Raw genomic sequence first — 27733 nt, 5'->3', positions numbered from 1 at the left:
TAAACATGTTTGTGAGATCTCAACCCTCACCCGTATATCGTCGTTATCACGGAATTGATCTCGTTATCACGGAATAACTCTTTCTCACGAATGAGTGTAATTGGTTTTCGCAGTACTTTTTGTAATTCGTGTTTATTGATTAAATTCGTTATTTAAAATTTTTGTCATTCGTGATAAAGTTTTAAAATCGTTATAACAAATTATCGTTATAACATATAATGGAATTGTGTACGACTGTCATACACTTGAGAGGTTAAGCTAGCTATAGAACCAGTTTTATCCACCATTTTGTAAATTAGAAATTTCCTGTACTAAGTCAGGAATAGGACAGTTGTTGTCCATACGTTTGAGGTGTTAGAGCAAGGAGGTTATATGAGACTTTTACATTAATACATCAAACGTATGGACAGCAACTGTCCTAATCCTGACTTAGTGCACAATTCCATTATCTGTTACCTTGTTATTGTCCGTTTCTCTTCGACTGGTTATTTTTTAGCTGTCAGTTTGGTATCTACCGTAACCTGTGGTCAAATATTCTACTATTCTGACAGATTTTTACTTTCTTCCTTGTTCATTTCCTATTAAAAAAAATATATAACTTATCCCATATAATTGGTTTTCAGGATGTATTCAATATTTGCGACTCTCTGAATATGCATTAAATATTTGCGACTGAACATTTATAAAGCAAATACTATTAAAAAAAATCAATTCCATCTTAGTTCCTGACTGTAGAGCAGATTTTTATGCTTAGTTATTTTACCATTATAAACCAAAAGAAAAGAAAAAAACCTCCACCTTTTAAAATACCACCTCAACATGCTACTACAGGAAATTTAAAATGTTCAAAGACTTTCATGGGTAAACTTACCAGTCCATAAATTCAGCATCTCAGTGAAATTAAAGATAAAAGTGAATATATGAAGGAAAAGAATTTTCAAGTATTTGTATCTGACATAACTTAGTAATAAGTGTCAGTCTATCTTATGCCAATCACCTTCATGAATAACTAGTCTCGTAGGATCTCCCCGGGCACTTCTGTTGTTTTCCAAATGAAGATAAGTGATATTTAAAGAACGATTATGATATTTAAAGCAATTAATTACACACAACAATCATGCCATTGAGTTATCGACTGTTGACATTTCATCAGGTCATTTTTGTTGGCTGCGTGTTGCTAATCTTCAGTTGTCCGTGACGTGGCACGGTACTTGTTTATCCCAAATTCATGTATTTGGTTTAAATGTTATATTTGTTATTCTCGTGGGATTTTGTCTAATGCTTGGTCCGTTTCTGTGTGTGTTGTTCTCCTCTTATATTTAATGCCTTTCCCTCGGTTTTAGTTTGTTACCCCGATTTTGTTTTTTGTCCATGGATTTACGAGTTTTGAACAGCGGTATACTACTGTTGCCTTCATTTAAGTACTGAGGTTTTTTTCATCGTTTTTCTTTCGGTTGTTGAAGGCCGTACGGGGATCTAAAGTTATTAATTTCTGTGTCATTTTGGTCTTTTATGGAGAGTTGTCTTATTGGCAATCATACTACATTTTTTTTTTTTTTTTTTATATATATATCGTTTGTTTCCAACAGTCTTGTTTTTTGTACCATTAAATTCCTTTTCTAACGTTCAAGGTGCAGTGGGAAATTTATATTGAGGATGAGATTCCAGAATGTGCAGATCAAGTAGACTGGGTGATTGAGCGACAGTTTGAGATTTGTTGAAAAGGAAGGGTTTGTCAGATGTCTGAAAAGACAAAATAAGAAAACACAAACAAAGATACTGACAAGAGAAAGCTTGATATTTTAAAACAAATGAAAGCAGAATTCCTGCTGCAATGCTGATCGCATTTGACTGAATGATCATTCTGACTGCATAATTGTACATATAACATATCCAACTATAGCAGTCATCACGTGACTTTTGTGACGTCACACATCACCCGTATCAAGCCCAAGTAAAATGTATAGAAATGCATAGGGGCTTTCTGGAATCGATGAAATACATTACTTTAAGTTCATGATACTAAAAGTGTGGGTCTATATAGTAATTCCTCATATATTTAGAAATATAAATATTCCTTTTGGAATAGTTTAAATTTTGATCTTCTCCCTTCCAAATGCTTTTGAAAATTTGTCTTGTTGCCTCGATAGTTCACACTGTTAAATCATACAACTACGATAAATATTGGATTTTCTGTCGTCTTTAACCTTAAATTGCGATTTAAACAAAACAGATGGAATAATTGTGGGTCTTTGTGCTTATTATTATATTCATAAATACTTGAAATATCGTATATAGAATAGTTTAATTTTATATCATGTCCCTTCCAAATTGATTTGAAAATAAGCTATTTTCAGAAAATCTGCTATTATTTTTCAAGATCGCGACCAGATTGACAGCGTGGGGCGACATGGTAAAAATATAATTTGTACGATTTTTACAATGAAAATTAAATAACTGTTGGATGCTCGCGTTTTAAGTCATTGTCTTACCTTAAAGCAGCATGTCATCGAACATTGGTTCCTTTTTATCAAGCTTAAACATGCTGTTGTTATTTTTATAAAATTTTGAAAAATGGCGAACAAATAATTTTCAAACGTAGAGGATGTTCGACACTTATTTTGTTTATGCACACAATTCAATTTATTTTCACTGTTTATATTGCAATTAAATATGACACGTTATTGTAACTATAAGAATAGCCTTGGACATAGCTAGATTAAGGATATTAATTAAGTCATAACATCAACGTAATCAAAGAAAACAAACATGGCACCTAATCACGATGTAAGTTTTGACAATACCCATGTAGATGCATGTTTTGACAATACCTATGCCGGTTAGTGTTGTCCGATTATCAATGAAATTCTTTGCAATATCATTTTATATTCATAAAAGAAGACATCGAATGGATATAAACCGAGGTGAACTAAATATATTTTTCAATTTTCTTTAAATAATTCATCAGGTAACCAGTAAAAAATCCTAAATGAACCAGTCACATGCAGAGTTATCGAACGTTATTATGACTGTAATAGTTGCATATGAAAAGAAGATGTGCTATGATTGCCAATGAGACAACTGTCCACAAGAGACCAAAATGACAAAAACAAGCATAGATCACCATATGAAATACAGCCTTCACACTTTAACTGACACCCCTTCAGAAGCATACCTTTAATTACCGGTACTACTTTTTGGTTAGTGAAAATAAATCTGCTTCTATGTTATCTAAAGTTATTTTATATAACCGACCCCAAGGCCTTTGTGTTGTTCTAAGAAGAATTCAGGACAGAATAGATTTAATTGAGTTATCATGTCCGACACTTTAATTATCATGAAATGCATTATTTTAATAACCACATGCCCAGGAACATATTCCTTTGCGTCGTTTCTATAACTAAATCGTGATGAAAGGGTTATGTTTCGTTATAGAAATAAATATTCTCTGAAGGCAGGTATTTATTGCAATTTTCTATCTTAAATGATATTCGATTCTGACAAAAATTATGTGATAATTGTCATTTCTGCAGATGAAAACAGGAAATCAATTATTTTAATGATGGGTAACAATTTATTGATGAATGATATCATAAATATTCTGTTTTCATATACTTTTGTAGTGATAATAATAATGCATTAAACTTCATATAATGTGAAATAATCACAATAAAGATATTTATGCAACCAAAATCATTTACTTGAATGTCCTTTTGGAGTAAGTATAGTTGAAAATCAAAGGTAATTAGGTAAGAAAATAACTATACATATAGTAAATACATACATTCCAGTACATGTTTTTGTATCTCTGTAATTGAACATTCTAAATAATTATGGTTAATAAATGAAGCACTCAAAATCAAATATAAAACATACAAGTGAGTGGTTTAGCTAGCTATAAAACTAGGTTTTATCCAGCATTTTTAACATAAGAAAATGCCTGTACAAAGTTGTGAATATGACAGTTGTTGTCGATTCCTTTGCTGTGTTTGAGCTTTTGATGTCATTTGATTATGGACTTTCCGTTATGAATTTTCCTCAGAGTATTTTTATGATTTGTGATGACAACACCAATGATCATTGCATAGTTGCATAGAAATTGAAAGACTTGAACTTATTATAGACAACTGGGTATGCAATATAATTTAAAGTTATTTACCACTACATCTGTAATCATAAATGAAACCTAAATGGTTCGTATTTTGAGTGATGAAGGGCACCCTGAAACTTATATTGATTATGGACATGTTTGGTTTGACGTGTTGTGACGATAAGTTTTTTAATTTTCCATCATATAGAAAACAGCTGTATGGTGTCTAAAATGAATGTCATCTAAATATACGGTCAATTATTTATTTATGACGTGGAATATACTTTTTCATTTCCACTTTTTGTAAAATTAACTTTCCGATCCATCACCAATGCATGTATTGTTGATTTTTGTATATATATATTAGGATTGTGTATTTGTTGGCGCATATCTGTTCCGCATATCTGACCTATATTTGTGTACATTCACATACTTTGATCTCTCATGTAAAGATACAATCGAATTACGTCTCCTTTGGTGCATAAGTATGCAGACGCATATAAAAAACACAGCAATGCCTTTTGTTATATTTAAGAATTCTGAGCTGTCGACATACCTCGTATTGTTTCTGTTTGATTCAGAAACTCTGAACAATGTTGAATTTAACATATTGCATGAACATCTGTCTATTTTTGTTTAATTTTTTTTGTGTTGCCCTATACTTTGTTTTGTTATTTATCTTTTTTTCTTTGAAATAGGAGCCACATTAAGATATTTATCAAAATGCAATTTACGATTCTCGGATAATAAGTAATATGCAATTTAAAGAACATATTAAAAAGTTTAAAAGTAAATTTTGATATAATCTGTATTTGCTTTTTTGAAATGCAGTATTATACGCTTTTATTTCTTCACGGTAGAAATAAATAATCTGAGGGTAATGAATAAGTCATAAACTTTTTAAAACTTATTTGTCATTCCTAATATTGCATATTGTAATAAGACTCATCAGTGACGCTCATATCAAAATATGACTAAAGCCTAAAAGTTGAAGAGCAGTAAGGAAATCATTTATTTCTTCACCCAAATATTAACATACGTCGAATTCCTGACTTGGTATATAATTGTCAAAGGTGCAAGGATTATAATTGAGTACGCCAGACGCGCGTTTCGTTTACACAAGACTCATCAGTGACGATCGTGAGCGTATAGGCGTTTTCTGATGTAGAAAAGGTAAATTAAACGTAAAGAAACGTAATTAATAGGCTTGAAAAAAAAAAGAATAATATTGAAGTCGCCCCATCTTCTTGAACGATCGTTTTTCACTAGCATTATAGTTTGATAGTCATTTGTTTAACGTTGTGAACAGTGTTTAATGCAAATATCAGGAGAACAATTTAATTCCTCTAATAATCAATCCTTTACCAAACGCTAATTTTGCAATGAAATGAATGGAATATTTGCCAATGAACGTTAAACACCAAACAATCAATCAACCAATTGCAAACTAGATGTGTTTATTTTTTTAATCAAGGACATTATAAAAAAAATATTCTTTTTGAATAGATAAGGGAGATAAATCGAACGCATATATACGACATGTCAACAAACGGAGCTCAACGTAAGAAAACGAAACAGTCAACAACAGAAAATAAATTGGAACACGAATATTTAAACAATAAAATGCAAGGTTGCAAAAAAAGGATATTAAGTTGTTTACTGTTGTCTTTTAAACACACTGCAGTATCGGATGCAATTCATTAAGATTTTTTTTTTATAACAAAATTACTGCTCCATAACGATACGTTCGAAGAGTTTCGTCCGTTCGTAAGATGTTGAGAAACCTCTAATACACGTGTGTTTACATTCTGCACATTTAAAACCACGTTCCGTCCTAGTTAGGCGATATGTGTCGATTGGACCAAATAATGTTCAACATCTTTTCGAGAATGGCATTAACAGTTTGTATCCAATGTAATATGTGTTTGCTAACGGTCGGAATCGTAAAATTAGATTTTCTTAATATCGAATTATTTTTTCGTAATCAATATTTTGCTTTCTAAATGAATACAATGATTTTGTTTGAGTTTGTTTCCCTAAATGCTGTGTGCGTCCAACTTTCTTAAACTTAAAAATATAAATCTTTTTATTTTAAAATTATTAGACTACGATAAAAATTTGTTTTTTACGCAAGGACAAAAAAGTCAATCGCATTCCATTGTCAGGCGAAGCGTTCATTTATCATTTAACATAACAATGTAAAAGTAAATCGTTTCAAAATTCGTTTATTATTTTTTTTCGATTAGATATATGATACCTTGTTGTTACCTTCGTTGTAAGTGTATTGTTTTGACAACACTGTTATTGTTTGTATTTTGACTACAGTCAAGCGCAAAGACGGAAAAGGATGCTCTGGGGGCGTTTACCTTTAAATATCATTCGACTAGAAAAAATAGAAAAATGTTTATTGTTGATAATTATTTATAGTCATTCGATTATGGTTGTTATGGTGCACTGTTTCATAGTGTGATACATGTAAATATTTAAACTTAATTGAACTACTCCTTATTTTTAGAAGATATAAGAATTAAAATAACATAAAGTTAATTAGGTTACCATATTAACTTGTTTCAATGTTTGTACACCAGATGCCCATTTCGACAAATGATGTACTAGTATCTCCCCTAACGCTCGAAAAAATAAAATTTAAAAGCCAAAAACTAAATAGTGGTTGGAAGATAACAAAAATAAAAAAAAGACCGACATTTAAGCAAAACCTGTCCAAGGGATCAGTTATAAATATATTTCATATTACATTTTTATTTTTTGTGTAGAAAAATAAAAATAGAATTATTATTATAAATTTATGTAACATTGTGATACATTAAATATTCATTTATTCAAATATCAAAACGATATTAAATGGATTTATTCTTAACTGCATATCCGATTTCATCACTAAAAAGATGGGTTTTCCATACCAAAATATGAAGACAGAAAAGGTTTAAAATTTTTTTCTCCATCTGTTACCAAAACAAACAATGGGCGTTATAGATACATCAACTCTTTAAAAAACTAAACTTATTCATTGTTAAATTTGAGATGCATGTAATAGTTTTAAAGGTGGTTTCATAATTACCGGAGCCGGATGTTTACAAGGTCGGTAATTATACGACTAGTTAAACATCTCATACATTAGTAATAATAATACAAGGTAGACTTGTAATACAAACGTTCGGAAAAAGCAAGCCAGTTGACCAGAAAAATAGAGGAAAGTAACATGGGATATGATTCACAAACAATTTGAATAGTATGTGGTAATATGTTTATTTAATACGATTAAGATTCGTTGTTCAGTGGTTTACATTATGTTACGTAAACATTTTTTACTTTTGTTAAAAGAAATCAAACTAACTAAAATATATTTTCAGTTTAAGTATATTTTTTTTTTGGGAATTTAATTGGTTGATTTTATATTTAATCAACTAAACATACAGGTGCTTCATTTGCTAAGGGACAACAAAAAATTATACAAAATAAAGAAAAACAAAAGATAGAATTCAGAATAAAATACTTTATCAGAATAATTTGTTTAATATGGGTGGCAAATTTCATTGCAACATCAATTAAGTTAAATTTGCAATATTTTCTATAAAACCCAATTACATCTACTGTTTATCATATACTGTTTTGATGAAACATATATTCTCTATACATTTAAGGAGTTTTGTCATTTGATGAAACAGGAAAATGTCCTTCGAATAAAAATTAAGAAAACACGTTAATACATCTGATTTTTGCAACAGAGTAAACAGTCGTTAGTATTCAGAAAAAAAACCTTCAGAGTTGGGAACCAACAATATTGTAGAGTACTTAAATTTAAAAATACTTTTTTTATTCTATTTGGGTCGAAAAACATATAAAACATTATATAAGATGCTTTTATGCTCTTGCACCAGAATTTTAACATCTAATCATAATTGTTCACACTAACTTGTAAATGTAAATAGTTTGTCTTTTTTTAAATTATCAAAAAAGTCATCCTTTATCGACAAACATGATTAAAAAATCAAGTAATATAGCAACGAAAGGGAAAATAAGTTTGGATATTAAAAATGCAAAGGATGGAAGATTGATGTAACTAGAAAAAACTTTCTTGAAAAAACAATCTTTTCGTAAATAATATCTCCAATCCTGAATAAGCTAGTTTTTATTCAACAGCTACTGATCAAAGTGTTTCAGCTTTTTAAACGTTTTTTTTATTTGGTAACCGCGCGTCCGGCACTCAATGATCAAATCCTGGTCTCTATGATGATTTTTTCGAGAAAGATCGACATAACATTAGCCCAATACAGAGGCATATTTACCATTTAAACTAGATTGTCAAATTCTAAACAGGAAACGATGATTCAGAGATATTCGTTCTCCAAACATAAAGAAAATTAGGGACACAGAAATCGTAAATGAAACATAATTAACAATTCAATTCCTTCAGACAAAAACTACTCGTTAATATAATTTACATACAGTTAATTTGCAAATAAGCTTTCTATTATTTAATAAAAGAAATATAAAAAGATGTGACAAAAATATAAAGACTCCAATGAAATATAATAAGAGAGAGTCCATAAAAACTGACTAAATGAAATGTTATCAACAAACAAAAAGAGAGGAAAACAACTGAATAAAGATTTTCAATTTCTCTCAGATCAACTTACTTTACCTTAATAGACCTCGTTTCGATTATTCTACCGCCTACTATACATAAACTCATCATAGATACCAGGACTAAATTTTTGTATAAACGCCAGATGCGCGTGTCGTCTACAAAAGACTCATCAGTGACGCTCGAATCCAAAAAAGTTAAAAAGGCCAAACAAAGTATGAAGTTGAAGAACATTGACTACCAAAATTCCTAAATGTTAAGCAAATACAGCTATGGTAATCTATGCCTTGGTTACAAAAGCCTAAGTATTTCAAAAAACTCAAAATTTTGTAAACAGTTAATTTATAAATATAACCATATCAATGATAATTCATGTCAGCACAAAAAGTGCTGACTACTGGGTTTGTGATAAGTGTTTTCCCGGGAGTATTTTGTCCATTTATAACTCTGCATTGTTTTACTTATACCGTTCCCGAAAGCTTATCCACGACAAACCTTCGAAAGTTGAACGAAGAATTCATATCCAGATCAGTTTGATATTGCCTCATCTTTGAGGTGCATTTTATTTGCCACTGGACGCTGAACAGTCACCTATGTATCATCGTCATAAAGTCTTTTTATTAGGGTTAGAATTTATCGCATTTACATAATGAAACTGTTGTTTTTTTAGTTATATCAAACGAAAACTCTACCACAGTCATTGTCCTTGACATGTTGTTTTACATTAATAACATCTTGAGTATGCTGTGTTGTGGTTATTTAAAAAGTGATATCAATGATAAACATCTACATTTAAGTGTGCCAGTTAGCCTTTAATCAAGGTTCAATCTCCAATTTTCTTCATAAGAAAATGCCTTTACAACATCTAAATTCAACCACGGTTTTTTGTGGCAGTCTTTTTTTCGACGAATGAATTTGAATCTTTGTATCTTTTTCTTATACAATCAGTACTGTTAGTTTGAGAACAAAGGCGGGCAAAGAGGATTTAAGATAGAAACCGGTTTCCTTGCGTTCCTATTTTTTCGTGCTTCTGCTAAATACGTTGTCCCCAAAAAAAATCTCATAAAAACTTAATATAAGAATTAAGATTTAGACTTCAATATATAGTCATGTACATATGACACCTATAATCTCAATAATAACAATGTGTTAAAAAATAAAGGCAATAGTAGTATACTGGTGTTCAAAAGTCATAAATTGATTTTTTAACTTGTGAAAAATTCTATACAAAAGTACAACTCGTTCACAGCATATATCTATTCATTCTTATTAAAAACAACTTCTATTTTTGTGTCCATTCGACCCAAAACAAATTAATACAAATATAAAAGAACTTTATTTATCAACACGATCTTTCTAATTAAGCATCGAACATTTTTTTCTATAAAGGTAATATTTATAACCCAGCAATATATATATAGCAATGAAGAGGAAGACAGTATACACATCTCAAATTAATACCGTGTAATGTAACGTGAAATATTATATATCCGTGTAAAAGAGAAGTTGACATATTGTTAAGGATACTTAGTTCATTTGAAAATACATGGTAAGTATATTTTCATACTGTTTTGTATACTAATGACGGTTCTATTGTTTTATCCAATATTTTGCAATATTTTCGGTGTATTGAGGTTGGATAAACACATAAACACGTCTTGTATTATTTAAATTTTAGTTTCTTGTGTACAATTGGGAAATTAGTATGGCGTTCATTATCACTGAACTAGTATATATTTGTTTAGGGGCCAGCTGAAGGACGCCTCCGGGTGCGGGAATTTCTCGCTACATTGAAGACCTGTTGGTGACCTTCTGCTGTTGTGTTTTTTTTATTTTGGGTCGGGTTGTTGTCTCTTTGACACATTCCCCATTTCCATTCTCAATTTTATGATACATACTGATCTATTGAATCAAGTAGAGTGAAAGGCCTTGCGGTGTTGTTAGCTTCTAGCCCGTAAGATGTTCTTAGATAATTTCCATTTACATATGTTAGAGCTGTACATATTGTCTTCGTTCAACATAATGAGATTTGCTAGAGAAGTTTAGTCTAACTAATATTTTTTGGTTTTTTGAATGCTGACCTTCAAGAACATTAGATGATTAACAGGTGCGTTCGACCGTCTGTCTGTCTGTCTGTACGAATGAAAGTTGAATAACCACAGAACCGAATTGATTGTTATATGAATGGAATGTCATTGACAGAAATTTCTTTTAGTATATGACACTTTTATTGTTTCAGAGTTATGGTCGTTGATTACAATTTTTTTTATATTTATGGTTTAGTTTTTAACGGATATTGCTTAATTTTGCTTGCTCGTTTTCAAGGTTGCAATAATTTCATAAACATTCAATAAATAAAATAAATTATAAATACTTATTCATCTGGTTATTCGTTTGCAAGATTAAATATTTGTTAGAATTATTGTTTGTCTCGAATATATAGTGCATTGAACCTTAGTTATATGTTTTCACCTGCCTTAATCCGTTTGAAATGCAGAAGTTTTTTCTCGGTTTTACAACAATATCTCTTTTGACCTCAATGTTAAATCTGTTTAAGAAAAGCTCGACAAAAGTATTTCTTTTTCTCTTTTCAAATGTATATGTATCAACTTAGACCAACAATGCAAGTTTTGAAAATTTGTGATTTTGTCCTGACCTAAGCGAGACATGAACCAATGCTTCTGTGACATTGTGGCCATTTTTACCTTATAAGTCTTTATGAAATAAAGCATGTTAAAGGTCATACGATACAGTTTTGATCCCGTATTTACATTTTGATAAAAAATTGCATATAGTTTAGTTTTTACCTGATTAAATCAAATATGTAATAGAAAATATATCTTCATGTACTACTTTTTGAGTACAATGAGGTCGAAATTTTGTATATTTACTCAAAACTCAATTTTATGGCCGTATTTTTGCTTTCGAAAGAGAGACATATATTTTTTTTGTTTTAAAAGATAAACACAAATTGTTTTTTGTTAAATAATTTGTAATTTCTGTATTTTATAAGTATCTTAAAGATTTATACATTTTTTATTCAGAAATAACTCATATTTATCAAATGTTCATGAATGTAGAAAAAAAACATCAAGTTTTTGATGTTTATTTATGAAATTTTAAAAAATGCACTATTTACGTTTACATGAAAATTGGCACGTAATCAAACCAAATGGAATTTAACAAAAGAGGGTTCCATGAACTCGTTAGCAAGTTAAATGAGTTTGAATGATAAAAATCAGTCGAAAACTGAAATTTTCCCAAAAAGTCATAGTTTGACGTCGAGAAATAACAATTTACGATAGCAACGTCATAACCTCTCCTGTAACTGTTTGGTGCCCTTAAGTCGCTTTTTCATTTATTTTTAGCTTTATCTACGGTACGCGTAGATCATCTATTGGTTGTCATGCATTTTAAATATGTATGACAAATTCATTAGAATTGGTGTATTGCTAAGACATATTTTATGATGGTCTTAGGATATGTCATATTCGTAAGATATGTTTTCGAAAGTGTCCCAAGTTACGATTTGTCATAACTTTTGTCGTAAACCTAAGACCCCTCGCGACATGACTCATGATGGTCAAATGATTGTTAACTAAAATTTTAATTACTTTTCATTTATAATTTCATGTTAATTGCAGTTAGCTAATCAGTAAAGATTTGATTTTTCTTAGTCAACTACGTAATTTAAAATTTGAATCCCCTGCCTGCGACATACAATATTTAATTCTTTTCTTACTCATGGTTTTGTATATTTAGTAAATATACATATCATATCGTTCCTAGTATATTTAATAGTACTATATTAGTGATGTGCACGGGCATTTCGTTAATACCGTTGGTTTTCCCGTTTGAATGGTTTTACACTAGTAATTTGTGGGCCCTTTATGGCTTGTTGTTCGGTGTGAGCCAAGGCTCTGTGTTGAAGGCCGTAATTTAACCTATAATGGTTTACTTTTTAAATTGTTATTTGGATGGAGAGTTGTCTCATTGGCACTCACACCACATCTTCCTATATCTACTCGATGTACCGATTCTTAAAAGTATTCACAGTTAAATAACAATGGATGTATGGTAATACACGAAAGGGCAGATTTATTATATATTACAAACTAATTTTTAAATCAGTTATCCACTTATATTTCAATTCCTTTTTGTATAAAATTTCATGTTCATTATAACGAAAAAAATAAAATATTCGTAAATATTAAGAATGGTAATAATAAATATGTTCATACTTTTCATTTTCATTTTTATATTTATTACTTTTTAATCATTATTTTAAATAATAGAACATAACGTTCTCTTATGGCAGTCATAAGAGCATCATAGAAATGACTCTCTTAAGACAGTTTTGGTTACATCCTATGACTTATCATATGATAGTCATAAGATGATCATAAAATGTGTCCTAAGGATACATCTTATGACATATCTTATGATACTTTCGAAAACCAGGCCCCAGGACGTTAAGACAATATAGAGTTACCAGAATTATTAATAATAGGCATTTTACCTTTTGCTGTTGAATATGTATTAAATATTCAACAGTTGGTTTACACATTATATAATATGTGTGATTGTTTCCCTTTTTTTTGCATCATACTCATAATATTTATACAAATGCACGTTCCGATACATAATAAACAAATTATTGCGGATTAATAATCAATACGATTGATTATGTATCAGTTTTATTCTTTGTTAGATACTTTGTAATAACACATGTTTCCTGTAAACAGACTCACTAAAAAAAGGAGGTGTTTTTATTTGAAATGGCACGAAAGCAAATGACATAGCACATTTTAAAGCAAAGCTATTCCGTGTTTAATGTGAAAAGTGCAACGTCATACGCATACGTATCGTTTAGAACTTTAAGCATGCATTGGAATTTTCATTTTTTCTCTCGGTTCAACTAGGTTTGAAACCAAAATATAAATAGATTCAAAATAGATACTACGTACAAGTAATAAGATATCATTAAGGACGTATGTATGATGAGAGTAAATTTACCCACACCATTATTTGTCCTGGTTAATGCAACAAGATTTCTGTAGATAATTACGTCAATGATGAGTCTTATGTAGTCGAAACGCACGTATTTCATATATACTTATAAGCCTAGTATCTTTGATGAGTATTATTAAGAAGAAGACATCCAGTTTAATGGCATCATTGTTTCATTTTGGAATTTTTGGAAACAAAAAAATTTTAACATTTTGAAGTGAAAATTAAAAGAATCATCATAACAAAAAACCGTGATACCTTATAAAGTGGTGCATTTCAATTAACTACTACTATTGGGTCTCTTTGACAATGCTTCTGAAAGCTTGAATGTAGGCCGATCTATAAATTGTCAGAAATGTTTACCTCAGAAATGTTTACCTCAGAAATGTTTACCTGGCAACATGCAATTTAAACAAGGTTCTGCCAATTGTTTAACACGTGCATGCAACATTGATCACACATACCAAACTGACACTCTCTTTTGCATGGGCATCTGTGTTGAACGTTAAAGGTCCAGGAAGGTCGGATGCTTTCAAATGCTACCGGTAAAACACGGTTTGAAAATTGAATTGCAACATATCAAATATTAGAAGTCCAGATAATCATATCTCTATACCCCCAGTCAGCCCCTGGGAATCTTAATTTTCAATTTTGAAAGAATACCAATTCTTTGCCACTGGCTTGTCCTTTCATCTGAAAGTCGTTAACACGAACTAACGACCAGACGCCTACCTTGTGTTTCATACACCGAGTCATTGCCAATTATATAAAGATGTTTTCTTTCTTCCCAATCAATGTGACCATTTTTTTTGCATGAAATAAACTGCTGATTGAAAGAGGGACGAAAGACACCAAAGGGACAGTCAAACTCGTAAATCTAAAACAAACTGACAACGCCATGGCTAAAAATGAAAAAGACAAACAGAAAAACAATAGTACACATGACACAACATAGAAACTAAAGAATAAACAACACGAACCCCACCAAAGACTAGGGGTGATCTCAGGTGCTCCGGAAGGGCAAGCGGCACCCGTCGTGTTGCTTATGTGATTACAAATCCGGTAAATAGTCTAATTTTTTTTCCGGTAAATAGTCTAAAACTGTACAGCTATGATAAAAAAAGTCGTGATGTCAGAAATTTAATTACAAAAGGTTTGCTCCCAAATGTGTGTTCTAGTAATTTTTTAATACAAAGATTTGTTAAAACAGCTGTTTGATGGTATCATCTGTTATATCAGGCAGAAAAGTGTTATTAATTATCATTTATTGGGTTAATTTTAAAATTGACAACATATCGGTATTGATTTATGTTAAAGTTTAAAACATTTTACAAATATTTGTTTTCATGATTTACTAGTATCTAATCGACGCGTGTAATTCTTTTCCATTTTATCATGTTTTGTTTGCTTATATTAAATCATGCATATTATTTCGAATAGAATCTGCAACATGAAATGTATCTCTAACAGAGCGTATCTGCTTTTCAGACAGTACTTATTCATTTGAAAAATGTGGTTGTTAAATACATTGTGTGGAGGTCGTAAAAATGGATCTGAACGAATGTTTTGAAGCATTGATACGGTAATCATTTTTTTTTTTATGTGTAAATGAATCCTAGCAGTTGAGATTTTTGAATACATATGGTAACTGGGACTGTCAGTGTCAATGCAAAATCTGAAGCTTCTTTGTCGAAAATGTTCAATGCTCTTTGCATTTTAAAAAAACTTTGCAATGACTCATTGAGAGGTAATTGGTTGACCTATGCCTGAGTTAATCATTACATAACTTACTAATTTTAGTTGAACTAATTCGTGTTTTGAAAATAAAAAAATATTTGCCACTCGACTTTATGCAAAGACAATTATTCGTAATATAAGTTTAATTCATACTCAATGCTGTTGACTCTGATATTTAAAAGAGGGCTGCTGAAATTGTGAAGTAGATCCAGACATTCTGTCATAAGTACTCGGGTCTGGCGGATTTTTTTCAGATTTAGAACAGTAAAATTTAGAGTCGACTTTGTGTGTGTATGTGTGTATGTGTGTATGTGTGTATGTGCGTATGTAAATGGCAGAAAGTAATGATTTAAAATTAAACATTTGTCGGCTACTAAAACAAAGAACATTGATTGTATGTTGTGTCAAAAGTTTTAAAACATCAGAATTTACCCCAAACCCAAAGAAGGGGGATAGAATACAAGTAGAAAAGCTACAGACACTGTTGCCAATGAGACATAATGAGAAATAACATTCTTCAATCAGCCCAGAGAAAACTTAAAAAAAAACCTTTTAAAAATGGAACCAAAATAAGGTGATTCATAGAGATAAGCAGTTTTGAAAACAATAAAAGCACTGGTTAACATGGTACATAAATTTATATCAGTGTTGAAAAAATAAAATGTTCCTTTTTGTGTTTCTTTGTTACTTAGTTGGTTTATTTAAGTGATTAAGATAATAAAACAATTATGACTGTTGTACTCCTATTTTAACATTTGTTCATATTATGTCTGTTCGTTTTGTTCACACATTCTTATGAATACAATTGAATTTAATTCAACTGTCAAACACGAGGTTAAGCTAGCTATAACACAAAGTTTAAACCACAATTTTTCTGAGTTCGCTATCTTTGTGACTTTATCTAAAAAAATATCATCGTTTCAGAAATTTAAGAATCGTCAGTAAAGTAATTGTTACGACTTTGATATTAAGTAAATGACAAATTTCTTCACTATTAATGAATGAGTTTAATTCAATAATTGTGTGAATTTCAACTGAAATTACTCTTGCCTTGAAAATATTTGAGTGAATTTATGTATTCAATATATCTATAATGCAGTAATTATAGTTATTTCATTTTGTCTAAGAGACCTATCATAGTTCAAAAGTTTTTAAATTGTTTTCCTAATTATAAGTCCTTTAATTAATAATCTGAATTGCCTTCAATATTAAAGGTAGAACAGTATTTCTGTCTGAAAGTACCCTTTTAGACGTTAATTTGTTATTAGTTATCCAAGTTTAGAATATGTCTCAACAGATAATATAATTGATAGAATAATGGAAGTAGTAATTTCTATCAATATGCAATCTTGATCAATCATATATAATAAAATGCAAATATCTTAAAAATAGCAGAAAGTTTTTTGAAAACATTTAAAAATTGAATTTCTATAGACTGTGATCGGTTCATTTATTGAAAAGGAAACACTAAGAGGAGAAATTCTACATTTTTTATGTATTTTTAGTTTTTTAAAGTCCACACTTCATGTTAAATTACACACTTCATGTTAAATTACAAGCACCTTATTTCATTTGTTTGGCATGATGCAATCAGTGATAAAAAGGCAAATAACAAAAGGAACAAACAGAACTCGCAATCGAAGAAAAACAGACAATACAATGCCAAAAAGATTCGAAGAAAAGTAAAAACAAGTGTACATAGTAATATACATACCACTGAATGACATAAAGGATGGAAACAGGGAATTTGTGAAAGAGACAAACACACCCAACAAAAGAGCAGAAAACAGCTCAAGGCGACCAACCAGTCTTCAATGCAGCGAAAACAACTCTGGCATGCGGTACCGTGCACGGTAAATAAGATATGTGGAAAAGTGAAAAAAAAAGTCTTCAAAACGAAACTCGGAACACATAACACTAAAGTAAATGGAAAAAGGGAACTTAAATCTGAGCAACACAAACCATACTTAGAAAAACTGAGGTTGAAAATGGAATTACAACATATAAAATAATGACATGTGAAAAGAGTTGATTTCTCTGCATTGTTAAAATAATGATTGGAACACGTGCAATAAGTTAACGTGAGGCATATGCGAGACATTATATATTTATACAATCGTGATTCTTATAATACTATATTGCTATCAAAATGACAATGAAAAGTCATAATGTTGTCTATAGGATATCATTAATAATTTTGTTCGTTCAATTATATGGCGTAATTAATTTTTAGATAAATTATCCTATGTGTCTATATGTTCATTTGTTTGCAGACATTTTTCAGTACTTCTTTTTAGTTATATCCCAATTAAAATCTAAACTTTTCATAATATTCGGCTTTAGAGTGCTTCAATGCAGTTTTATCTTTTTGTTTTCTGTTATTTGTATGCAAATATTGTCATGTTGTTTATTTGAATTATTTATGAAAAAGAAGATGTGGTATGATTGCAAATGAGACAACACTTCACAAGGGACCAAATGGCATGTTCAGAAGTTAACAACTAAAGGTCAACGTACGGTCTTCAAGAATGATCAATGCTGATAATGCATAGTCAGCTATAAAAGTCACTGTAATGACAAATGTAAACCAGTTCACACGAGAAAACTAACGGCATCAATAATGTACAAAACAATGAAGAAAAACAAATATGTAACACAGCAACAAAAGACAACCACTGAATTACAGACTCCTGACTTTGGACATGCACAAACATACAGAATGTGATGGGATTAAACATTTGAGCGGGATCCCGACCCTCCCATAACCTTGGACAGTGGTGTTACAAACTTACAGTACAATATAAGAACGAACTATAAAAATCATTTAAAAAAAGGCTTTACCCGTCAGATAAACATTTATAGAAAGACATATAACAACATAATGTGGAAATGACTAGGTACTTATACATCCTAACAACAAAAAGACACTACGTACAGATTTGAGATTACTCGCAGTTACTGACTTATTCATCTTATTGACCAAATATTATATCAATAGATATAAGAATCATATTATAACTTTAACCTGAAAGCAAACCTAATTGCATTTTCCCGACAACTTAAACAAGGAAGCTAGTACAACTAATTAATTGTTTTTAAGTTAGCAAATTAATTGCATATTGCAACAAAATGCAATGTCACATGAGACATATATATTACCAATACTCTCTCATCCAATTTAACTGCAAAAAATAACAATATAACGAAGTATGTCAGTAATGGAAAGAACGTACGGTGACCTATAAATCCTATAATTGGTAATTTCCAAGTAATAGGAACTCTGTTGGATAGGTGTCTCATTGACAATCATGCAACATCTCAAATTTTATACCGTAGCATAGTCAGATAAAGCTTCCTGGGAAACGCCTATTTTAAAATAGCATTTGACAGATAAAACGGATTGTATAATACATCAATATTCCATAGTAAATTCGAGGAAGCGTTAAAACAAAGCAGAATCAAATTACCGAAGTGAACAGGTAGGCGACAGATAAAAATCAATACAATATCAAATATAAATTCAGAATCATACTGTAGAAATTAATAAAACAGAGGATAAAGCACGGAGCTTCAGTAAGTTTAATTTATTGAAATATATATTTTTGTATTTAATAATTTGCTTTTATCATAAGCAAAAGGTCATATGTGATAGTTAGCACTAGTTAAAAATACAATTTTTACTGAATATCCTGCAGTACTTGTGGGTAAAGTTAAAATTGTAAATTATGCAATATTAAAATTAACAAATGAATCAATTCTTGCCAGTTTTGTCAGACTTGTTTTTTTAATTTCTTTTGCAAGTTTTCATAAATATATATAATTTTCCCATTGCTCTGTTTGAAAATGAACTGCTTAAAATAAGCAAAAGCAAAAAGTACTTTCAAAAAGGTTGAGAGTTGTCTTATTGGCAATCATACCACATATTTTTTTTATTTTATTTTGACAATTGCATCTTGAATACCTTTTAATTTTCGTATAAGTAAAATTGTTTTAAGAAAAGTTTTCTAGCCAAAATATAACGTAGCAGACTTAATATACTATATTTAATGCGATGATTAATTCCTCATTGGCAACCACAGAACTTTTTTTTTATTTCTATACACTTTTACTCATTTTAAAGTCATCTCAATAATTGCTGTAAATTGATTAGGAAGACATCCGGTTAATTTGAATAAAAAAGAAACCATATATATTATAATAGGATATTCATTTGCTAATTGTGTAGTTTACCACACGGTGGTTAAACACATCTCTACCCATCACTCATATCTGTAAACTACTGATCAAATCTCCAACAACAATTGTTGTCTCTTGCATCTATAAGTGTAGTTTTGTAAATGTTGATCTCAAGAATTAGCTTTATTCTAATTCTTATAATCTAAATTGTATCTGAATTGATTTATTGTATTCAACATTGCGAAACTACTGTTGCCTCTAATAAATAAAGGCAACAGTAGAATACCGCTGTTCGAAATTCATTAATTGATTTAAAAAAAAAAAATCCGGGTTACAAACTAAAACTGAGAGAAACACATCAAATGTTTGAGGAAAACTACGACACAACAAAAACACAACATTAAAATGTAACACAGACAGAAACAAACTATAATATAACAATGGAAATTTTCCTGAAATTATAATAAAATTATCAAATTAGGACTTAATTTAGAGTTAAATGCAATACGATTTAGCAGCTATCATAAAACTGAACGTCTGATTATTATGTTTAGGTTACACCAGTTTTTTCAAAAGTCTTTTTAATATTTTCTTACTTGATGTGCGTTTTTACTTTTATATCAACTGAAATGAAGCTTTAAACTAACGGAAATTGTTTAGCGTCCTATCAAAGATGAATTTTCGGTATTGGGTCTTCAAACTTAACCAAAAGTTTGAAATATTCGTCCTACTAACTATTTATTAAAGATCACGTAGCCAAATGATAACGACTGCATCACTATCTAACTTTCCTAATGATTTGCTAAGTATGAGTTATACATATATTTGATAGAAGATATGTGAATAAATAGCCTTAATTTTAGCTCGTTTTGAATCCACAACGGGTAGGAATTTTATCATGTACACAGGCGAAACAGAATCACATTTTTCAAATGCCGCTTACTCCTAATCTGGAAAGCAGAAACCAAACACAATATACAGTTTGAGATTTTTCATAAATTTTATAGAAACAATACAATTTTGTAAATTATCTATTTTTCCAAAATGTACATTAAAATGGGTTTTATCCTACAATTTACAACTGTCACCTCACTGGAAACGCAGTTGCAGGAGACTTTATTTGTATACGCAAAAAAGTATTATTTGTACAATAGATGACTGATATTAGGCTAAACACATATACATCATATTGTCCAAAAATTGCATAAATATTAAAAACATAAGTCCTTGCAAACTTAAGTGCGTTGATAAAATACTGTGGTATATACACCTTCTGGTTACTTTAGGTCAGTAATTTGGTTTGTTTCGTCAGTGTTACATCTTAGCTTATAATTTCGGAAATATTTGAAAACATCTTCTTCGGCGTCTGCACATTGAAATGCATTGAAAAACTTCTTTTTGAGTAGTTACGTAAGATGTCATTTGCAATTTTTCATATTTCACGAATTTTCCACACATTTTTCACTTACGTCATTTTATTTATGAAGACTGAAAATCTTTGACCGAAACACTACCTATTTGCTTTTGGTTACCCGAGAAAAAATGGTAATTTTATAATGAATCTACACAAAACGGAAGACTTTGTTTTATACTCAATCCTCAGAATTTATAAAATCTGAATAAAAAAGCTAAAAGAACAGATAAGTATTTGTAAAAGGTAATTGAAAGCCTACTATTATTAATCATTAATAAACAAATACAACGTTGTATCTCAAGCAAAAAGAAAACGCACAACAATAAATTATTTAATAATTAGAAATAAGCTTTTATGGTTGTCATCTTAGCACACTTTAAGAATTATCAATATAGCACGTTTGCATTTTCGTTAAACAGTTAATTAACGGTCTTAAACACAGTGGTGGTCTTGGACTGTTCCTTGCTCTTTGGTAAGGTTGTTGTGTTTTTGACACATTTCCCGCTACTATTCTGAATCCTATTAATATATTTTATTCGATGAACCCAATCAACAATTTTATTTACCCCGAAAACAACAAAAAAGACAAAAATAATTATATCTGATTTTTTAATCAATTTTATTAACGCGGGAGACTATAACTTTTTAAACTCATGAATTATAATTACATAAATTTATTTGATTAGTGTTACTCTATTTATCTACTTTAATCTTCAGGTCTCATGGGTCAACAAGGAATTAAAAATAGCCTTATCATATGTCCTACTATAGTAATGTTATCCCTGATTAATTAGAGAAAACCGAAGATGCGGCCGTTGCCATGGTCGCAAAACATAAACATTTACTAAATATTTATTATGTTGTCATGGTAACAAAAGTCTTCATGCTAAATTTCTAGTAAGGGTCACATTGACCTACATAATCAATTCTCCTGTCGCCATTTAAATAATTGCAATTAGACAAGGAAGACAATATTAATGTTATTAAATGAAAGGGAATTTATCGTTGGCACATATCGGCTGGTTTGACTTCTAATATAGAATCTTTGTAATGTTAAATATATAGATTTGTATACGTTTAATAATTTCATTGTTTGCTTATATCTTGCTGTATAAGATGTATTGTAACAAATATTTAAACATGAATGAACCAATGCAGATCATACAGGTATGATAAAAGAATGAGCTTTGAACAGTTCAGACTAACCTAGAATATTTAGTGAAGAGCAAGTTAGACGGGGAGAGATAAATATTAATATCTTTCTGATACAACGTTTTGTAACACTGCACCAAAATTAAATTTCTTAACTTGATATTTTATTTCTACTTATAGATCATACAACCAATCTTGCCACAAAAAGCTGAGTAACTAAATACAAATAGGCAAAACCAGACAATGACGTCATTGGTATTGTCAAAAAATACATTGAAAATGGCATTTGGTGGCGGTTTACCAAATGATGAGATTTCAACTTACACAGTTCCTGAACGACCAAAAACTGCAGGTCTTGGTAAACGAAGACCATTGACAGACAGTTCACCTGATGCTGATGGCTACCATTACAAACAAGATTATGAAGAGATGAGAAAATGTAGTGCTTTGCGTCCAAAGACCTCTCATGGTAATCACGAGTTATCGTCAAATGACGTCAAAATGAAAACAACATCTAAACCGCGCGAGAGTGTCGAACGATTTGACTTGGATACAGCCCTCGAAGACATTGATATAGTAGAATACTTTTATGACAATTCTAGAGATATCTTCCCATTATCGCAAGACGAGCAAATAAACAAGAATGGTCATAATCAGAATAAAACAAAAAACATGTTTAACAGATTAGATTCTGGTCGAACGATTGACAAAAGCACAAAATCAGAAATATCGAGTCATAGGAAACCAGTGGACAGCTTGCAGAGACAGACGATGCATAATAATTGTTTATCTTCTGAAGTTTATTCTACGGGTCCTCACACCTCTGGCAAAAAATTGAAACCAATGTCTAGAATTCCAATTGACATAAGTCACGAAAAACCAGATGACAAAGTCACAAATATTGACATATATACTATCAAAAGGGCGACAGGTGGTTTTAAAGAAACAAAAGCTGATATGCATAAGAAAATTAATGAAGGACAAATCCAACAAAGGTCACCTGATTATTCTTGTTCGTTTGGAAGGCCTAAGAATTATGATGGATTTATAACTTCCCGTTGTCAATCTCACGTGAATTCAGAAACTGGAATGCAGTCATCTCCGTGCAATGATAAATTTGTTTCAAAGAGAAACGCGAATAAAAACAAACCACTTACTAAATATACAAACGATTTCAGATTTATAGACAATAGTTCGTCATGTCGTGCTGACCGATTTCGACACAAAATAATGGATTATTCAGTTGACAGACCTGATTCATTTCAATACAAACCAAACAAATATCCAAGAAAACTAAAACCAATCGCTGGGAGTAATGGCATCAAAACTGTAAATAAAGAAACGTGATATATTCTAAGCGTGAAATCATTTATCGAGATTTCACTTCATCAATTGAAAACTGCTTAAACAGTCTTTTTATTCATAAATGAATGTTTGATCCGTCAATGAAGATACTACCAAGCCATGCCATTTATCCGTTGGTCAAGAATACACACTGAATCTTTATGTTTAAATAATGATTTCTGTGCGTTTATTGAATGGGTTGATGCTCATTCCTTGAACCCATTTGACAAGATGAATATGCTTAAGCTTATTATCGCTTTAATCAACAATTCAAATATTAATCAAAATGTGTTATATCAGGAACACGATTACCAAAGATTGTGACGTATATTATTCTAAAAATAAAAATATTATATTTATTTCCGATATTTTTGTTTATATATGTCTTTTTTTAAACATTATCTTTTGAACAAATAAAAATATAAAAATAACTATAGATTATCAACATTTGGATATGATTTCAAAAAAAGTGAACAAACAAAAAGTCCAAAATATAATAGACTGTTTTTATCCAAACTGTGGTGTAAATTTGATCACGAATTGTTTTGTGTTATCAATTTTAAGGATAGATAATAGTTTGTCAAATTCCAGGAAATTGATATATTACTTCAAGGAGTAGTTTTATGACAAATTGTTTAAACCATTTAGTTTTAATTGCTAAGATTTTGGCAGCATAACGTTTATTCGTTATCGAAATGCAGAATGATATTAGGAAGAAAAAAAAAAATTGATATTTGATAATACATTTTTTTCAAAAAGAATATCGCATTATCTCTTCATGAAATTTAGTGATATTATTTTTTGTTCATAAAGATAATTTTCTCCTCAGTTGATTGATTACGACTAAAAAGCTCCATTAAACGATAGGATAATGATAGTTTTGAAAATTTTTAGCATCTTAAACAATGAATGAGGTGTCAAATTGACAGCAACCAGGTGTGTTGTATTATGAAGGCACTGTCAAGTTTGTTTAACCTGCCATTGCCCTATGCATTTGTTTTCATATATAAAGTACCATATCGACAAACATGAATATTGTCGAATTGCTCACCACTTTGTCACCAGAAACAAGATATTGAAATTTTAAGAGTATGTGTAGAGCAGTTCATAAATTATTGCACGGAAATAACATAAAGTGCCAATTTTAAATTTGATACCAAAATTGACCTACATATTCTCATTAGTTACAACATATATATAATTTCAAATGCACTGGTCAAGTGGTTTATACGTTATTTCACGCAAAGAACATCGAACACTATCATCTAAGGACCAAAACTCATGAACGAGTATCGAGCACTAGTGTGTCATCAATATCGATTTATCAAAAATTGAAAGTCATTTGTTGGACGCTTCAACAGTTATTACACAAAAAAAAAGTTTCACAGCCGCCCATCGTATTTCACCATAACAAAAGTAAGCAGATGCCTCGGTTAAATTTTCTTTTACAACTTTTATAAAGATTCGCTTTTGAAAAAAACTTATAACAATTTTTCAGAAAGCAAATTCGTATTACAATATACACTATATTGCACATAATTAATAAAATTCGAAAATTAGTACATATATATTTCGCATAAATTTTAACCAGTCATGACTACACCTGAAAAAATTGTTGATATACCTAGGGTTCGTGTTGCTTAGTCTTAAGTTGTCTATGTTGTGTTTATCTTTTTACCGAAATTCGTTATCCCCTATGGTATTGTCAATTTGTTTTAGAATAATGAGTTTGAATGTCATGTTCCTTTGGTATTTTTCGCCCCTCTTTTACAAAGTTTTGTAACAGAAAATACAGACATTAACAACTATAGGTCACCGTACGGCCTCAACAATGGACAAAGCCCATTCCGCATAGTCAGCTATAAAAGGACCCGATAAGACAATGTAAATCAATTCAAACGAGAAAACTAACGGCCTTATTTAGGTAAAAAAATGAACGTAAAACAAATATGTTACACATAAACAAACGACAAACACTGAATAACATGCCATTAATGTTTATTCCCTGCAAAATGGCATGCACAAAATTGCCGGTCAGTAAAGGACTGTATCGATGTGTTATTAACCGTTGCAAACAAGATATAAAAGGGATGAAAGGTTAGTATTTTGTTTCAAGAAATAGTTTGTCAATATGGGATTTTTTTGTTATTTTGTATGGAAGATGAAAAATTACACGTATCCCCTGTCGTACCTTTCCAAATCAATATAAAACAACCGAGAAGTTTTAAAGTCTTGTCCTTATTTGTAACTCGAAATGTTAATATAACTACTCCAAAGTATCTAACACTTCACCGACCTTTAATTGTTTAACTTTATCCTTTTACTTTACTTTCCACTATAAAAATGTTCTCTCACTGAATAATGCAAGTGCTGACTACGTTGAACACATCTATCTCATCGACCTTGACATTACTGATACAACATATATTATTATGTCTGCCTCATTTCTTTACTCACGTCTAAAATCATTTTGGGTCTGTTGAAAACAAAAAAAAAGAGGATTTCATCCTTCCAATCGTCCTTTATTTGTATTTGGCAAAACTTTTATGAATTTTTGGTCCTCATTGTTCTTCAACTTTGTACTCTATTTGGCCTTTTTAACATTTTTTTATTCTAGCATCACTGATGAGTCTTTTTTAGACGAAACGCACGTCTGGCGTAAATATAAAATATTGATTCTGGTTTCTATGATGAGTTTATTATAGGAGTAATTTTGGATCATTTGTCTGTGTATGTGGAAAAGATTAATTTCATATTTCAATCACTAGAACATTAAGCTTGATATTAAACGGTTATTTTGATCTATATATTATATGCATTGTCTGAACACAAATACGTTGAGTCTTGTTAAGCGTTTTTTTTTCAATCATTTTCTGGTTGAATAAAGTACTGATCAGACATCTGATTAGCAATCAATTCAGTACTGTTTTAGTACAGCTGCAGAAGGTTGATGGTTCAATAACCATATAACAAATTCACGTTTTCAAATCGGATATAAGTTTAATATTTCAATTTAGAGTTATTTTTTTTTAATGAAGAAAACATCAACATGGTATAGAATAGTTTTACAACAAATATTTTCTAAATCTATTAGAACTCTTTTCTGTAAGACTTGTCAGTATGAAAATGTGTAAAATCGCAGATAATTCCCTTCAGAATTAGAATTTTTGCTCCGAATTCCTATCTACAGAGAGAGTATTTAAACATTTCTAGCATTTAATAGGGACAAAAAAACTGCATAAACCATTTGACTATTAAACTTTAAACTGAACAAGTTGGGACTTATATATACTGGCATCAATAGTGGGACAGTAACTAATATCCTTCTAGAGCACTTGCAAATATCCAAGTATTGATTGTGTTTATCTGGTACAACCTTGTGAAAGCAGCACAAAACTGCTGAATGCAACATACAAAACAGACATCCTGAAATTTTCAAATGGAAAAAATTATTCATGCAGTGAATTCACAAACTAGTACAAGTCGATATAAATATATGCAAACAAGATTGACACTTTTTCATTTGTTAGCATATCATGATTAATCTCCATACGATAGCCACGGTAATGTTAACACAAAAAAGAAGCTACAGTTTAACCCGTGTTATCCGACTCAATGGGGTACCATACCAAAATATTGGACTAAGTTGGTCCTCCATTTTGAGTCTTTTCTTAATATATGTGACAAACTTTTCATTTAGTCATCTCCAATAGTTCGAATTGCTTTGTCCATTGTTGATGAAAATTGTGAGTTACTTAATTTCTCTTTTACATTATGTTGTCTGAAGTTTCAATTCATTTTTGCATTTCTAGCTGAACTTCACTGTTAAACAATTTGATACTTTGCATTTATGCAAGTTTCTTTAGTGAAGGTACGTACCTCATTGAATGTATAACTGTGTTGTTGTAATCTACATTTCGGTATACGTATCTCCTGAGAACATCACAATTACAGCGTTATAGGAACTGATGTACTCCTTTTGCAACATGTGATTTTTCAGCTGCTCATTTATGGTATTGACATATATAATGGGGATGTCATTTGCATGACTTGGGTATTGTAAATGCTGTAATCGTCAAAAAGATTGGGTTTTATATTGTTTATATTGTTTTATTGAGTATTACTATTGAATCACACATCTTCAGAAAAATACCTTTATCATATCCCTTTTCTGCCCTACAGAAAGTGTACATTATAAGTTAAA

At 30.4% G+C, this 27733-nt stretch overlaps 1 protein-coding gene across 3 annotated transcripts; it reads left to right on the top strand.

Annotated features, from left to right (window-relative positions):
* The first annotated feature begins 7182 nt into the window (after window positions 1-7182).
* Window positions 7183-23870, top strand: LOC134723795 (uncharacterized). Of its 3 annotated transcripts, none has more exons than XM_063587342.1 (2): window positions 7183-7340; window positions 22366-23870. In XM_063587342.1, the coding sequence occupies exon 2, from the start codon at window positions 22429-22431 to the stop codon at window positions 23530-23532; it is 1104 nt and encodes a 367-aa protein (XP_063443412.1). In that variant the 5' UTR covers window positions 7183-7340; window positions 22366-22428; the 3' UTR covers window positions 23533-23870. The 3 variants fall into 3 exon arrangements, with proteins under 3 accessions (XP_063443412.1, XP_063443415.1, XP_063443414.1); XM_063587345.1 differs by having other exon boundaries at window positions 7183-7347; XM_063587344.1 differs by lacking the exon at window positions 7183-7340 and adding an exon at window positions 18997-19016.
* Window positions 23871-27733: the final 3863 nt, after the last annotated feature.

The sequence above is a fragment of the Mytilus trossulus genome, chromosome 6 (genome assembly GCF_036588685.1).
Source record: "Mytilus trossulus isolate FHL-02 chromosome 6, PNRI_Mtr1.1.1.hap1, whole genome shotgun sequence".
NCBI lineage: Eukaryota > Metazoa > Mollusca > Bivalvia > Mytilida > Mytilidae > Mytilus > Mytilus trossulus.
This window is presented reverse-complemented; position numbering and strand designations above follow the sequence as displayed.

Excerpts from the sequence above, each read along its gene's own strand:
- LOC134723795 (XM_063587342.1), top strand. The coding sequence starts at position 22,429 with ATGACGTCATTGGTATTGTCAAAAAATACATTGAAAATGGCATTTGGT.